We start from the raw sequence: 14,832 nt of genomic DNA, 5'->3' as shown, positions 1-14,832 counted from the left end.
AAAAAACACAAGCACACAGATTTCTTTAGTCCCAGGCCAGGGCAAGAGCTCTCTAAACTCAGCTCTCATTCTGCTTAGAATATGTGCACACTGAAGACATCTTTGCCCATATTTCCCAAGGGATGAAGCGGAGAGACAGCTAAAGAAGGACCAGAGTGTTCCCTCTTGGGGACTGGGTGTCCTACCGCAGAGCAGTGCCTCACACCCCTTTCTGCTCACAGTGTCCTCTCCAGCACAGCATATTTTTGCTGTCACCAGACGGACCTGCACGCTACACAGCCTCTGACTTCTGCTCTTCAGCTCTAGCGAACCCATGCTCTCTGCCTCTACTACTCCCAGCATCTCTGGGATTACGTTTCCAATAAGTTCTGTGTGCTGAAGCAGTAGGATTTTGCAGTGAATTTCACATGGGAAAAAGTTATCAGCACTTAAGGATGTCGTCACGTATTTTCTGCACTCCAACTCGTACAGCTCTACGTGGATCTACATAAGATTAACATATGGCTGCCACTTGAATGAAAACAGAAGCCTCCTTCGGAGATGGTGCGAGTGTTTGAGCTCTCGCACTCAAACACAGGAACACACAAAACAAATGGCACAGAAGTTGCAATCCGGAGCAAGAAAAAGTTCAAAGTTCTCCACACTGCTACAGCTCCTTGCAGACCGCTAATGTTCCGACCCAAGCAGTGTAGTTTTGGAGCTCCTGCCAGGTGCTCAGGAAGAAGTACAGCACATCCTTCCACCCAGCTGCATCCTTCCACCGTACCCCACAGGAGACAGCGCCTGATTAGCTTACAAGGATGTCCACTTGCTGATGTTTTGAGACCTGAAAGAATGCTCCCTGCTGCTGAATTACTTCAGGAAAATCAGGTAGAAAAGGTTGGGTTTGCATTCTAATCTTCTTGTAGCGGCACTGAGTGCTGTGGCTGCGTCTTGCTCCCGGCAGGGGAGGGGGATGAAGCCCCGCGGTGCCCCCAGCCATATGTCTGGCCCCATCACTGGAGTGCCAAGAGGGACACAGCCAGCTGGGACTCCCACAGAAGAGCGGGACCTCGAGGGCTGACGAGGACACCCCAGCAGGGCACAGGCAGCGTGAGCTGTCACCACACTGCGCCCCACCAGCCCTGCGGGAGGGACAGAAGGGCTGGCAGCAGGCTGCCTCCCCTCCCTCACAGCTCTCACCTCCCTGCCACCAAGCACCCGTGACAGTGCACGTCTGGGGCTGACGAGTCCCCAGAAAAGCAGAGTGGTTCGGTAGAGACAAGGCTGCCTGCGCTCCTTCATGGCGCAGCCACCTCTGCAGGGCAAAGCACCTGAGGAAAAGGCTTCAACCCTCATGAAGATCAGCTGGAGGTACGTCAAGGGAAGGAAAAAGAACTAAACGGGGAAGAGAAAAAGTGATTCATAGACACAGGCACACCCATGAAGGCTTCACATGCCCCGCATCCAGCATCACTTAACAGCACGTCTTGGTAGCAATAAAGTATTGGGGATGCAAAGTGGAATCAGCACTAGGAAAGCTTCAAACCTCGTCTCCCAGCCTTCAACAAGGGCCACCAGCTTCATGTGCACTAGCTGCTCTTTTATCTTCCTGACACTTGTGTAACCTTGCACATCCCACAAGTGCAACAAAGCTGAAGCAGAGATGCCTGCACATTTGTAAACAGCAAAGAAACTGAAGCGCGCAGCTTGCTTAACTTGCCTTCACATGACGGCATTGCGACATGCCTTCAGCAGGCGGTTCAAGCTCCTCACATCACCAGAATGGGTTACGGACGCAAACTAAGATGCTTCCTCGTGTCTGTCAGCTTTTAGTCCCAACTTAGACCCAACGTGTGCCTTTTTGGGGGTTCCAAAGTAAGGGAACAGAGGGAGTAAAAACCACTTTTCTCACAAACAGCCCAATTATTTCCAACACAGAGAGCGTTACTAGAGGGTTTTATCTCAGCACTGCCAGCCTGAACCTGTCGGTCTCCCCATGCATCCAGGAGTACACCCATGCAGCAGCAGCAGAGCGGCCAGCAGCCCGAGCTTTGGCCACACGCATCCTGCACTGCACGTGTACACGCACGGACGACACCACCGGCTGTCACCAGCCTCCGAGGGCAGGAGCAGCCGCTCTGACCACGCTCCCTCCACCTCCAAAACCACCAGGGGCGAGCCCTGCTCGTCCCACCCAGCAGCGAGCTGCAGGTGGAGGGCAGGAGCGTGGAAAGGGAGGGATGCCCGGGGCAGGAGCGTGCGGAGGGAGGGATGGATGGATGCTCGGGGCAGGGCGAGGCAGGCAGTCACAGCTACGTGACCGGCGAGGCCAGGGCTTGCCGGAGCCCGGAGGCCGCGCCCCGCCGGGGCGGCTGGTGCCAGCCGGGGCTGCCGCCGTGCCGCGGGCACCGGAGAGGGCGACACCGGGGGTGGGGGCGCCCCGTCCGTCGGCAGGCTCAGGGTTTATCCTCGCGACCCGCGGCTGGAGAGCCCCGGGGAGGGGCGGAGGAGCCGCCACTTCCGCGGGGAGCACCGGGCCGCCGTCCCCGCCCGGCCCGGCTCGGTTCGCCCCGGCACGGCCCTTCCCCTCCCCGCCGTCAATCCCCACCCTCCGTGGGCGGGTGGGCGCCGCGGCCGGGTACCTTGCAGGCGGAGTAGACGCCCAGCTTCTCCAGCTTCTTGGCCCGCGGCGCGGCGCGCAGCTGCGCCTTCTTCCCGGCCGTGCGCGCCGAGCCGGGCCCCGCGGGGCTGTCGGCGGCGGTACGGGCCGGACCCGCGGCGGCCGCCACCCCCCCGGCGGCCGGGGAGCCCTGCTGCGGGCCGCCCCCCGCCGCCCCGGGCCCGGCCCCGGCCCCGGGTCCGGCGCCGCCGCCAGGCTCCGCCATGCCCGCGGCGCGGCGGCAGCCGCCCGTCCGGCCGGCCGGCGCCCTGCGCCCGGCCCTAGGCCCTCCCCTCCGCCGCGCCGCCGCCGCCGGCTGCTCCCCGGGGGGGGAGGCGGGAGGAGGGCCCCGGCGCTCCGCGGGCGGCTCCGGCCCCGCCGGCAGGGGGGAGCCGGCACCCGCCTCCCGCCCGCGCCGGGTGAGGGGGGCGAAGGGGTGCGGGCGGCGCCCTGAGCGCCCGCGGGAGACAGCCGGGCTGGGGGGAGGACGGGGGGTGCCAGAGCCGCCTCAGCACCCCCGTCGTGCCGCCGGTTTTGAGCGGCTCGGGGCTTTTTAGGTGGTTTCTGGTTGAGGCAGCGTAAAAATGTCAGTTTTAAATACGGGATAATTCCTGGGGAGGCTGCTCGATGCCTCACCTCGTCCCAGAAGGAGTGTTGACAGCAGTCAGCCTATGTACTATGAAGGAATTGCCTTCTAACCGGGGGCAAAAATTAAGCAAACGGTCCCACCGCAGCAAGCGTGCTCGGTGCGTGGAGGTAGATGTGCGGTTCGGAGGAAGCTGCGCTCTGCCGCACACATGTAAAAATGCGGCCGAGCCGTGAGAAACCACAAATGGCAGTTCTATAGGAGGGCACCACGGCTTGAGAGGCTGGGCGTTTGTGTGGGATCTGCAGCTCTTTGATGTGTAAACCCGAGGCAGCAATATTAAGAGCGAGGGGAATCCCATGGCATGAGGACCTCCTGCAGCAGCAAGGCCTTGCACAGGGCAGGCAAAAATGACTGGACTTCTGCAAAGTTAGGAGAGATGTATAGCGGGCATATAGGAGGCAGGAGGAGTGAGAAAACACTTTTCCTGTGGTCTCCTCCTTCCCTTGCCCCCATTTTCCCTGCTACTGGTGATATTCTGAAGAATTAGGTTATATGGTGAGTTGACATTTTCATTAAATGAGGGAAAACAAAAAAAATGAAACAAACAACAAAACCTGGAGGACACACCAAGCTCCCTTTCAGAATGAAACAGTGGGGTATTTTTGTGGGAAAGGGCGATTTTTAAATTATTATTATTATTATTATTATTGGCTGAGCTTTTAAAATCAACAAAAGATTGATGGGGACCACTCTGTTCCCTCATCCACTTTAGGAAAACTTGAAGGGGGGGGGGCACAGCACCTGCCCCCACCCCATCCCCAGCCTCCCCGTGGGGACCCCGGCGCTGGGGAGGCCGTGGCAGAGGCTGGGGCCGGTGCAGGGCTTCCGAGCAGCCGTGACAGTGACCCGTAAGATGGCTGCTGCCACCCCCGGTGCCTTAAGACGGACTGTTAAGGTGGAGGAGCCGCTGCCCCGGGAGGCGGCGGGGAAGGCAACCCTGCCTCAGCCGCCGGCTTTGCGAGAATTAACGGCACGGGGATAATATCGTTTCCTTTACATTTGCCGGAGAACTCTTTGGTATTATTAGTGGAAGGGGCAGGATGACGTTTTGGAATAGCAAATAGCCGCCGCGTGGTAACAACCGTGTAAGAATAGTTCTCTGCACCTCTGCGCTTGCATTGCTTTGTGCCGGGGAGGCTTCCACTTTCCTCCCGGACCTGAAAACGAAACTGTAATCACTTGGTTTCACTTTCAGCTTCCCCACCGCTCCGCTTCGGCAGCAAATGTTACCAGCGAATAGCCCGTCTGAAACAGTATATGGGCTCCTACCGGTGTCCCATCTCAGACACAGGCTCCTGGCTTTGCTTGGAGCTCCTGTAGCCATTCCGTTCTCCCATTGTGTCGTTTTCCTTTCTCTCTCTTCTATATATATATATATATAAATCACCAGCCCCAAATAGGTAAATTATTTAAAGGTAAATAATTACCTCTAAATGGTAAGCTAACGCTGTTTAACCCAGCATCAGTTACATACCTATATGCAAACGAATTACAAGTTTCAATGCTGAAAAAACTGTTACTATTTTTACAGGCTGAGTAACCCCCCTGAGGTTTATTAGGGCTACTCAGTGCTCTTCTATGTCTGCAACTGTACAGGCAGAGTTCACAGGAGTGTGCTCTAGGCGTAGCGTAAAGCAGCACACTGGTTACTGTAAAGGCAAAAAACACTTCTCCAACACTTCCCTCTAGAAGCCTCAAGATCATGGCTGTTTTACAACACTGCCTCTTCTCTTTCCTTTTTACCTTGCTGCTCGCTAGGTAGCCAGAACAGTAAGTCTGCCAGCCTGTGGCTACGGATACAGTTACTATAGTAACATTTACAAACACTAATTTCACTCCAAATGCAGTACTGCCTGCTATCACGGAGGAGCAACTTAAAAAGAAATCACTCAAACTGAAGATAGGTAAGACTTTCTCTTATTTTTTATGCTTATATTTTTAGCAAGTTTAAAATCGTTGTTCTCATTTTAACTTGTGCTACTATATCATTTAAAACAAAACAAATTCCAAGGATTTACTTTGTCTGAAACTGCTCTAGTGACAGCTAAAATACTACATTTGCACTTTTGGCAAGAGTAAACAAGGAATAGTTCATTTGCTGGCCAGAAACTTACAACTATAACTTGGGTTGTGTTGACTTGTGGTAGCTTCAGTGAATTTAATTTGGCCATTACAGGTTATACTACATTTGGAAAGCAGAAAAATATGACTGTGTAGATGTCATTCGCAGCTTCATATAGTTAAGCTGAGTTTTTCTGTTGGCTGAATTTACCAGCTAGCATGTATTCATTTTCTAATTGTAATGCATGCATAACTCAGTTTGAGCACAACAGAATCACTCCAGTGCTTATTTTCCATCATTAAGCATGCATTATGAAGATCCTAAATTAGAATCAAACTCAAAGCATTGTCTGAAAAGCCCTCACCACATCTTTCAGTTTCTGTCCTTCGGGGCACGTCACTGGGTTTGCACAAGAGGAACTGAGTCTGAAAGCAGTACTTAGCAAGAACTGAGGGTGAACCCAGCTGCCTCCTGCCCCTGATGCCTGGCTCCCGAGCTCAGGTGAGCAGCCTCTGATCCCAGGAAGGCTGCTCATCTGCCCCACAGCCAGCCAGGAGCTGAATGAGACATCGTGCCAGCTCCTGTGCTTCTCAGGTCTCTCTCAGGCTGCTGGTGGCCCTGATGAGGCTGCTGCTTCCAGCTGGTGCTCCCAGAAGCCACCACATCCAGGTTTGCTGCCATCGCCTGAATTCACCCAAAACACCAGGCAAGCTTAAATGCAAAAACCTGCACGGTATTCCAGCAAAGGAGACGGTTGCACTTGATGCAACAAAAAGGAAAATTAAAATGCAATTTAGGGTGTGTCTGGTGTCTGCTTATTACCCAGTTGTCATCAGGAGCTTTTGGGGCCTATCTTGGCCACACAAAGAGTGACTCAGCTAATAACAGCCTGACACTGAACTATGCTGCCTCTCCGAGAGCAGCCTCCCTGCCTGCTGCCCAGCTCCACAAGCCCATCTGACCCCATCTCCCAGCCCAGGCAGGGCTCTGTGCCCGACCCCACACCTCTCCCCCTCTCCTTTTGTTCAAGATAGGACTCTTCCTGCTCTCCCACCTGTTTTTATTCATGCCATTCAATGCAAATAGAGAAAGCAGAGCTCTTCCCCCTCTGGGGAATTTCTCCAAGTATAAAATCCCATTGTGTTCTTTCATTAGCACATTCCTTGTGGGTTAAGTGGCCTCCCTCTTGGCCACCAGGCATTCAGTTCTGCTATCAATATTTTATGAACCACTGCAAGTATTAAGAGTGCAAAAGTTTTGTTCCTTATGCTCTCTCTAACACCTTGTCAGCTTCCCATGCTGCTTACATGCAATATTAATAATGTAGATGGCAAACCTTACCAGCAGGCCTTTGTTACAGAGAATCTCGCACCCCAGTCATCCCATTTTTAAAGAAAAAAAAAAAGAGAAAAAAATGGAGAAAATATCATTGCAACACTCAAGACTGTTGTAGCAACACAAACTTTTTGCAAGTGCCAAAGCAATTTGCCATTTTTTTCACTTCTTACCCCGAGCATGCTACTTACGACTGCAGTCACAGTTTTGAGGGACCAAAACCAAGCGAGAAGCTGGCGGCTGGACTCAAGCAGCAGAGGCGCTGCACTGCCTTCACCAATACAACACAAAGTACACACAAACCAAGTTTGGAAGCTGTTTGTTGATGTTGTTTACTCACCTGCAGTCACTGTGTAGCCTTACACTGTGTAGCTTCGAGGTGGTGAGAGCTCTCCATTGCTTCATGTAGGCATAGGACATATCACCTATTTTTCACTTACCTCCTCCTCCTCCTGCCTCCCCAGTGTTTGTGTACTCCATCCTCTAACATCCTTTTTGTTCCTTCCTGCTACCGGCTACATGGCAGGGATCTCCACAGTTCCCTGGGACCCCACTCGGCATATTTCAATCATACGGGGAGGGTTTTTCACAGCCCCAGTGGCAGCAGGTGGGTGCCAAGCAGCCTCACACCTCCTAGCTGTGCTCAAGCCATCTCCAACCTACACCCTTGATACCACACTGATTTAGACAATAAAGCCACACAGAAAAAATCCCTTTTATTTTTGTAAAATGATCACCCCGCGCAGGTCCTTGGTGGGTTACAAACCAGTGCTTCTGCCCCACCACACGGACCCAGCAGCTGGCACCAGCTGCAAAATAGTTGTGGTGTAGGAAGACCTACTTTGCCTTTTTTTTTTTTGCTCCCATTTCCCAGTTCAAGTGCTTCTTCTTGGTTGAGGAGCTGCGCCTCTTTTCAGGTGGACAGTGTCACAAATTACAGCTCTGACTAAGACGACCTAATGACAGAGACAATTTCAAGATGACATGAAACCAATAGGCCAGGAATCTCATGACTCCAGTTTTGGACAACGCTTAGGAAGATAAATGAGGAGTCTAATTATCTTAATTTATTCCACAATTATTTTAATTATTAATCAGTTCCTCCTTCCTTGCCTATTATCAGGCCAGTGCTGGGAGTGTTCCCAAGTCTTGGAGGCAGGCGCTGCCCCCGGCACAGCTCGTGACTCACCGGGTTCACCTGTATCTCTTCCCACACGTTTCGCAACAGGACTTCCTTGCAGCTGTGTTGTTGCTGCTGGGAATACAGTAAGTCAGGTGCTATGCTGACCTAGGCTGACTCACCTGGGAGAAGATGTCATGCTCCTACTGCAACATCCTCTCTGCAGGTGGGTTGGGAGGCCCAGCACTCCTAACACTGGTGGAAGGCACTGGCCACCCCTGCCTGTTCCTTGGCAGGGACCTGCAGCACGAGGCACATCATGCTCAGGGAAGGGCAGTCCTAGCAATGTTGAGTCCCTGTCACCATTTCTGTATACAGGTATGACACATTTGCTTGTTCAGCAAGAATTCGCAGTAGTGCAGCCTGTTTATACATATTAGCTGGTAATACGGTAAGCTCAGCGAGACTGTGACCTCCATTTTACATCACTCAGCCCTTCTCTGCCTCCTCCTGTCACCTGCAGGCAGGCAGGCACCTTCCTGGTGCTGCTCTCAGCATTTCAAATAGTGAGTTTTCTAAGACCACTAACATGTAGCAAATAATAATAATACAAATCTCAAGGAGGTAGGTGTTCTGGACTGGAGACTGTACAATTTAATTGCTGACTGACAAAGGTAAGAGAGGAAGAAGCACGCTCTGGGTGGAGACAGGAATGGCATGTGTCAGAGGGAGATGAGGGCATGTGGGACTTCTGTTTGTCTACAAATCAAATCCTGGATCATTAAAACTCCATGAGTGACATCTTCACTACTTAAAAAAAAAAAAAAACATTGTGGAGACAAACTGCAGAAACAGAAAATAACCCCTCCTTGCTATATGAACAGCAAGCAGTACCAAGTACCATAGATACCTGATTTACTGAGATAATGGTATTCTCAGCCACACCAGCCCCTGGCCCACAGCTATGTGGTCTGCCTCCGTTCTGCTGCTCTCACAAGTAGGGCAGCGGATGGGCATGGCACAGCAGCCTCCCTTCCATAGGAGCAAGATTGAGAGCTGATCAAATGGCTCTTTACTGGGATATATACAGTAAATAAGATTTTTTGCCCTTGAAAACACATGTAATCTCAAACAGTGGTTCCTTCCCTGTTCTTCTCCAACTTTTTTTTTCCTGCACCTCTATTTTTAGCTCAGAACATTAAATGGTGCCAGGTTTAGGCTCCCTAAATAGGCACAGGTTTAGGCTCCCTAAATAGGCACAGGAAAATTGCACTGAGCTAGAAAGCTGCATTTTCTCTTTCCCTTTCTGAGAGCTTTGGCTTCATATATTATGATGGCAGTATCTCACTGTTATCCTTCAACCCTACAGCAAAACACTTGCAAGTCTTTATCTGTTCCTGATGAAGGAGATGCAAGAAGAGAAGGAAATGCAAACTAATCTTTCAATTCATAAAAAATTAACAAAGGGTTTTTTTCCTTTTTTAAAAAAAATCATTTTTACCATGTTTTTAGCTTGTAAAATATATGAAGCATGCATAAATAATGCATTCATACTATAAACAAATCTAACATCAAGGCTGTCCTTTTAACAATTATGAGCAAAATGATTTCAACTGAAGAGTTGTAGTATATCTTGTTATTCTACATGAATTATTATATACAGCGTCCTGGTTATTTACAAATTGTAATAAACTACGACCATTTTTGTGCTCCAAAACAGTGATTTATTAACATTTACACCCACTTAGAGAGATATATACATCTACAGAATGTGCAAGTGTTAAGAATTAAGTTTCCTGAGGCCAAATTAACATTTTGTTGAAAACTTTCAACTTCCTGGCTGTAATTCTAAGGGCTTTTATATACACCACATGTAAAATGGGTTCATATTTAAAAGGCTGACTGAAAACAGCTTGCCAGATTTTCTGTGTATATTAGCCCTAACTCTTCTCAGACATGAATGCGTCATTACGAAGACCGCAGTGAAAAGGCTTGTGCTCAAATTCAGACTGCAAAGTAAATGAAGAGAGATCTGTGCAAGCTTGTCTTCTGCTGATAGTTCAACCATGCACCTACTTATTTTGCCCCACTGAATGGTGCAGCACACCTGGAGGATTTCTGATGCTCATCTTTTGAGAGAAGGACTTTCCTCCAAACTGGTCCTACAGCAGATGAGAGCTGTAGCTGCTTGCAAGCCCACCTCGGTAAGGACAACGTATATGATGGCATCAAAAGTTTTGTGTTGTTGTTGTTGTTTTTAAATAGTTCTACTAATACTTCAGCAGGTATCACTCTCTACAGAAGAGATTTTCCTCTTTACAATTTTATATTGCTCTACCACAGCTGCTCACAGGTACTTGGATTCTTTAAGATTCTTAAATCCCAGAGGTGATGGACAGAAGGAGTAAGAAAGAAGGAAGTGTCCTTCCCAGCTGAAGTCCTTGAAGAGGCAACAGTTGCACAGTAACTGCTTTAAGGTGTGTCTGTATCAAGTTTAAAGACAGAGCCCCAGAAAATGGACAAGGTCAAAGCAGGATGGTCTTGCCACACTTCAATGTGGCTGTCAATATCACCACTGCTGAACCACTGCTGTTCATCCTGGTGGTGGATTAGCGGGAGCTTACAAAGGCTACAAAGTTAGAAATCTACGAAGAGAGATTACAATAAACCCTATAACAAGTACATTTTTCCCCATTGTTTCTCATCCATAAATACTAAACACTAGATAAACAAATTCAAGGAGCAGGCGTATTACCCAGAGATCTAAAAGCTCAAAAACTTCTTGGCCTACTTGATAACAGTTTCGCTATTCCTTATGCTATCTTAATGTAGAAACTGACATGTTCAAAGAGCATCCTACATTAAAAGAACATTAATATTGCTAAGTCTAGCTCTTGTGAGAAAAACAAATTACATATATGTGGACGATATTTTATTGTCTTATAAAATCTTTCTTTTTCCAGTTGACCTCTAAATTCTTCACAACTAAAACTGATGCCAATGAGTGTGATTGATTAAAGAAATATACCAATGCTACTGGCCCATGCAAAATTGGAAGTCTTTTTTTTAAAAAATCTTAAACTCAAATGTATATATATATATATATATAAAATACAGACCCACTACACTGCTGTGTCTGGAAAGTGATGAATAGATACAGAAAAGCTGATCAAGAACTACTACATACTTGCAGTTTTTAACAGTGCAAAGGCAGAGGGCTATGCATCAAGTCACAAGGAGGAAACAAAGAACTCACCGAGACCTCACTAAGTATAAACCCAAATTGTGCTATGCATTTTATATTCCAAACTTTTACGTTCTTGAATTTGTTGTATTACTAATTTTTAATCACAGTTCTTACATCTTTTATGTAATCTCTTATATAAACAGGGGTCACACAGTATACAGCAATGTAATTTAGAGCTTATAAGAAAGTGAAAACAAGACCTAGTATCAGTGAAAATTCATTGCATATTGAACTCTTTTATAGAATGACATGGGAAGAAAAATCACAAGACAAAGCAAACCCATCTGACTTCAAACTTTGCACAGACGAGGATCATCTGGAGGAGGTCACAATTGCACCTGAGAATGAAGATGCCAAGTGCACTTCAATTTTTTGCTCAGCATGTCAACAAGCAGTATATCCGCACCATCTTTTTTACCATAATAAAAAACACAAAGCCCTAACTTTGCTGGGCTACAATAGCTCACAAACAGAGATGGACAATGAAACACTTTTAGCTCAGAGGCAGAAGCTAATTTCAAAATTGACCAAGCTTCCTAAATATTCTGAAAGACATAGGCAGAAGATTGATTATTCATTTGAGTTCCTTATGGACAATCACAGTCCTACATCATATTGTGATCTCAACACCAGTCCCGGTATTCTTAAAAAAATAAAAAATTTTTCAATAAAAGCATTATCAGTTTGCCAAGATAAAAATTCCACATGGCAGGGAGACATGGAAGACAGATTTTTTGTGGTGGACAACTATGGAAACAGGTCAGATACGTGTTTTCTGGGGCTAGTTGATGGCTATCACGGTGTGACAGCTGCAGAAATGGTTGCAGCAGAGCTTCCACTTTTATTTCTTGATCAGCTTGCTCAAACAGATTCTTCCTACAAAAAGACTGAAGAGGAACAGCAAATTCTAAATTCTTTTGCCACAGTAATCGAGGCAGACTACAGGAAAAAGGAGATGATTTTTTCTGATAAACAGGACAATGATGAGATAAACAATACCAAGAATTACAAATGGATTCACAAAGCATATGCCAAGTCCTTCTGGAGAATGGATAAACTTTTACAACTGGGAAGGAATGAAGTTTCCAAAGTTCGATGGAGCGGCTGCTCAGCTGTTACCTGTTTGATGGAAAGACTCCCCAGCAAAAATACAGATGGTAACGAAGAAGAACGAACACACTTTGAAAACAGCACACATAGTCCATTAACCAGGACAGCTGAGGACGTTGCTGGGTTACTGCACATTGCTAACATAGGTATGTACATCTCACATCGGATTTTTTTTTCTCCACCCAATAAAGAGAGAAAAACAAGCTAATTCAGAGGTTTACTGGCAGTAAAGATTTGGAAATACAAAGCTGCAATTGCTTTAAATTGACAGTGTGAAGGAGGCACAATAAATTCCCTTGTAATTGATACCAGCATCAGGCAATAAGTATCAAGCTTATTGGATGAGAACCCGCAATATGATATTTGAGTTAAGGTAGTAAATTTACTAACAAGAAAGACAATTAGGAAACACTGCATATTATGCAAGTGATCTGTGTAAAAGTAGAAATTTTTATTTATTTAAAGTTAATAAGATGCTTAAGATGTCATCATTTTAGGGCAGGCAATCATGAACTTTATTCTAGATCTGATAAGTTCCTTGTGTCACTGGAACGTGCTTAAAATATTTTCTGTTCTTTTCAGTCAGACTTAAGTGCCACTATATTTTGCCACAAAGATCAACAGGAAAGGGACAATGCTTTGAGATGCTTCTTTATGAGGCAAAAAAAAATCCACATTTGGATAAAACTGATCCATATTTTAAAAATATAGCAAATATATGCTATTCTCCACAAATCTATGGAATGCTATAAAACAACTTGAACCTGCACTGACACTGAAATATGTAACTGCAGTCCCTTTCCTCAGTTCTCCCAACACTTGTTGCTATATCCATACTTTCTCTACCTTCAACAGAGAGTTTTTGCTGTCACCTGCACTTCGCTGTTACTTGTAATAAAACTGTAATCTAGTGCCAGATCACATTCTTGCAGGAGATGCACTCTTACCTTTAACTGAGTATAGCAGCAAATCAGAGATAGAAGTTGTAATGTTTTCAGATTTAACAAATGCATGTTTTCACATCATGGAAGACGCCCCCCCCCCCCCCCCCTTTTTTTTTTTTTGCAATAAGCTTGAGACATAGGATGAACGTAAGAAAAATTAGAGAATTTTTATTAGAGAATTTGCCCAACTTAAGTTTTCTAGCTGTGATTACCTGCCTGCATCCTGCCCTCCCAGATGAAATTTTATGCTGGCCTCCCTCATTTAAGGATACTGTAAGCTCAAGCCCTGTAAATGAGGTAATGCATGAAAACTGATCAGAGATGCTTCGAGCCTTTTATGATTAAGCCCACATTTTTGAACCAGTTCTAAATAAACATTCATTTGAACTAATACATTCATTTCCAACTCAATGCATTACATTGAAGAAAAAAGATTTGCACAAGCTTCATTTTTTCCCCCAGGAATGTGTTCTTACAGCAGCATAAACATGTTCCTTCAGAAACAGATAAGGAACTGAAGAGAACGATCAGATTTGCAGAGCAGGAGATGGCAGCACTGCTTTATTTCATACCATGTAAATAGGTCAGCTGGTTCTTGTTGACTTTTCTGCCCTGTCTCTGGTTTGCAGATGAACTTGCATCATCCAAAAGCAAACTAGATTTTACTCTTCCTTGCAAAATGTTTCACATGGATTATATTATGCCCTTTGTTAGGGTTTCAGTTGGGGGTCTTACTCTGAGGGATCAAAGGAAGTTTTAGACAATCAACTCGCTCTCCATGGAAATCAGACTAAGTGGGAGGGAGCAAGAATACATTCATACTGCAGATAACTTAAGATATTTACATTATATAATCAATAAAAAAAAAGATGTGTTCTTCAGTTTGATAGTCTGAATAACCTTCTAGAGAAATATGCCTTCACATGGACTATACTTGGAGCTGTCCCCTACACTAGATAATGCCAATACTTCCCAAGGAATACAACTATATAAGCACTGCCTACTTACAATCACTTTTCAAAGTAAATCTGTGCCCTGCTCTAGTCAGAAAATATTAATTATGCAATACAAATGAACACACTGTAGCCAGCTTTGCATCTGCAATGCAGCCATCCCACCCAAGTTCTCTTTAACACAACACTTTTGCTAACACATGGGAACAGACCAACAGATTCTCCAATACAAAAATAGTCTCCTCCCAGTGAAGCCACAGGGGATCTCAAATACTGCCTTTCAGAGATGCTTTCCTTTATGGTCTCCATTCAAGACTGACGAGGCTAGTCACCTGCAGTGTTGTGATTTGCAACACTTTTTCCACTCATACCCTTTGGATTTCAGGAGTGTTGAGGGAAAGGTAAAGTACCTATTCCTACTAAAGGAAAGAAATTAGTCTAAAAAGACTGCAAGAACTCCTGCTCCCTTGGGTTCCCTATGCAAGGAATACATTTAATGCATGTTAGTAAACTGTAAATCCTAAATAACATCCAAATTATTTTTCAGGTACTAGAAACTATGTATTGCTAAACGTAGTCTGAACCTGAAGCTTTTTGATGGGTTAGTTCAGATGTAATATTTAGAGAGCACACTCTCCTAGAAGAGTATTTGAGAAAGAGCACTAGACATCATCCATATGTACCCTTGCTTAAACACTAGTCAAGGTATAACATTTCCATCAGACTGTACTTCAGGCTGAATGAAATGTCAGATTCCTCACAGAAGGTTAG

General features: G+C 46.4%; 2 protein-coding genes across 9 annotated transcripts in view; one reads left to right on the top strand and one right to left on the bottom strand.

Annotated features, from left to right (window-relative positions):
* KAT2B (lysine acetyltransferase 2B) overlaps positions 1-2,882 on the bottom strand; it is a 44,291-nt gene extending 41,409 nt beyond the window's left edge. For both annotated transcript variants that reach the window (XM_080579705.1, XM_080579706.1), the window contains exon 1: positions 2,625-2,882. In XM_080579705.1, coding sequence (XP_080435831.1) covers positions 2,625-2,867 — 243 coding nt within the window. In that variant the 5' untranslated portion in view covers positions 2,868-2,882. The remainder of the gene's footprint in view (positions 1-2,624) is intronic.
* A 161-nt stretch (positions 2,883-3,043) lies between these two features.
* Positions 3,044-14,832, top strand: part of PP2D1 (protein phosphatase 2C like domain containing 1) — a 28,941-nt gene continuing 17,152 nt past the window's right edge. For 2 of the 7 annotated variants that reach the window (XM_080579713.1, XM_080579707.1), the window contains exons 1-3: positions 3,067-5,194; positions 5,729-10,284; positions 11,298-12,310. In XM_080579713.1, the coding sequence (XP_080435839.1) occupies positions 11,299-12,310 (1,012 nt within the window). In that variant the 5' untranslated portion in view covers positions 3,067-5,194; positions 5,729-10,284; position 11,298. The other 5 variants (XM_080579709.1, XM_080579711.1, XM_080579710.1 and 2 more) reach the window with 5 other exon arrangements.

Source organism: Anser brachyrhynchus, assembly GCF_964034855.1.
Source record: "Anser brachyrhynchus genome assembly, chromosome: 2".
NCBI classification, from domain to species: Eukaryota; Metazoa; Chordata; class Aves; order Anseriformes; family Anatidae; genus Anser; species Anser brachyrhynchus.
Note: the sequence above shows the minus strand (reverse complement) of the source record. Positions and strands in the feature narration are given on the sequence as shown.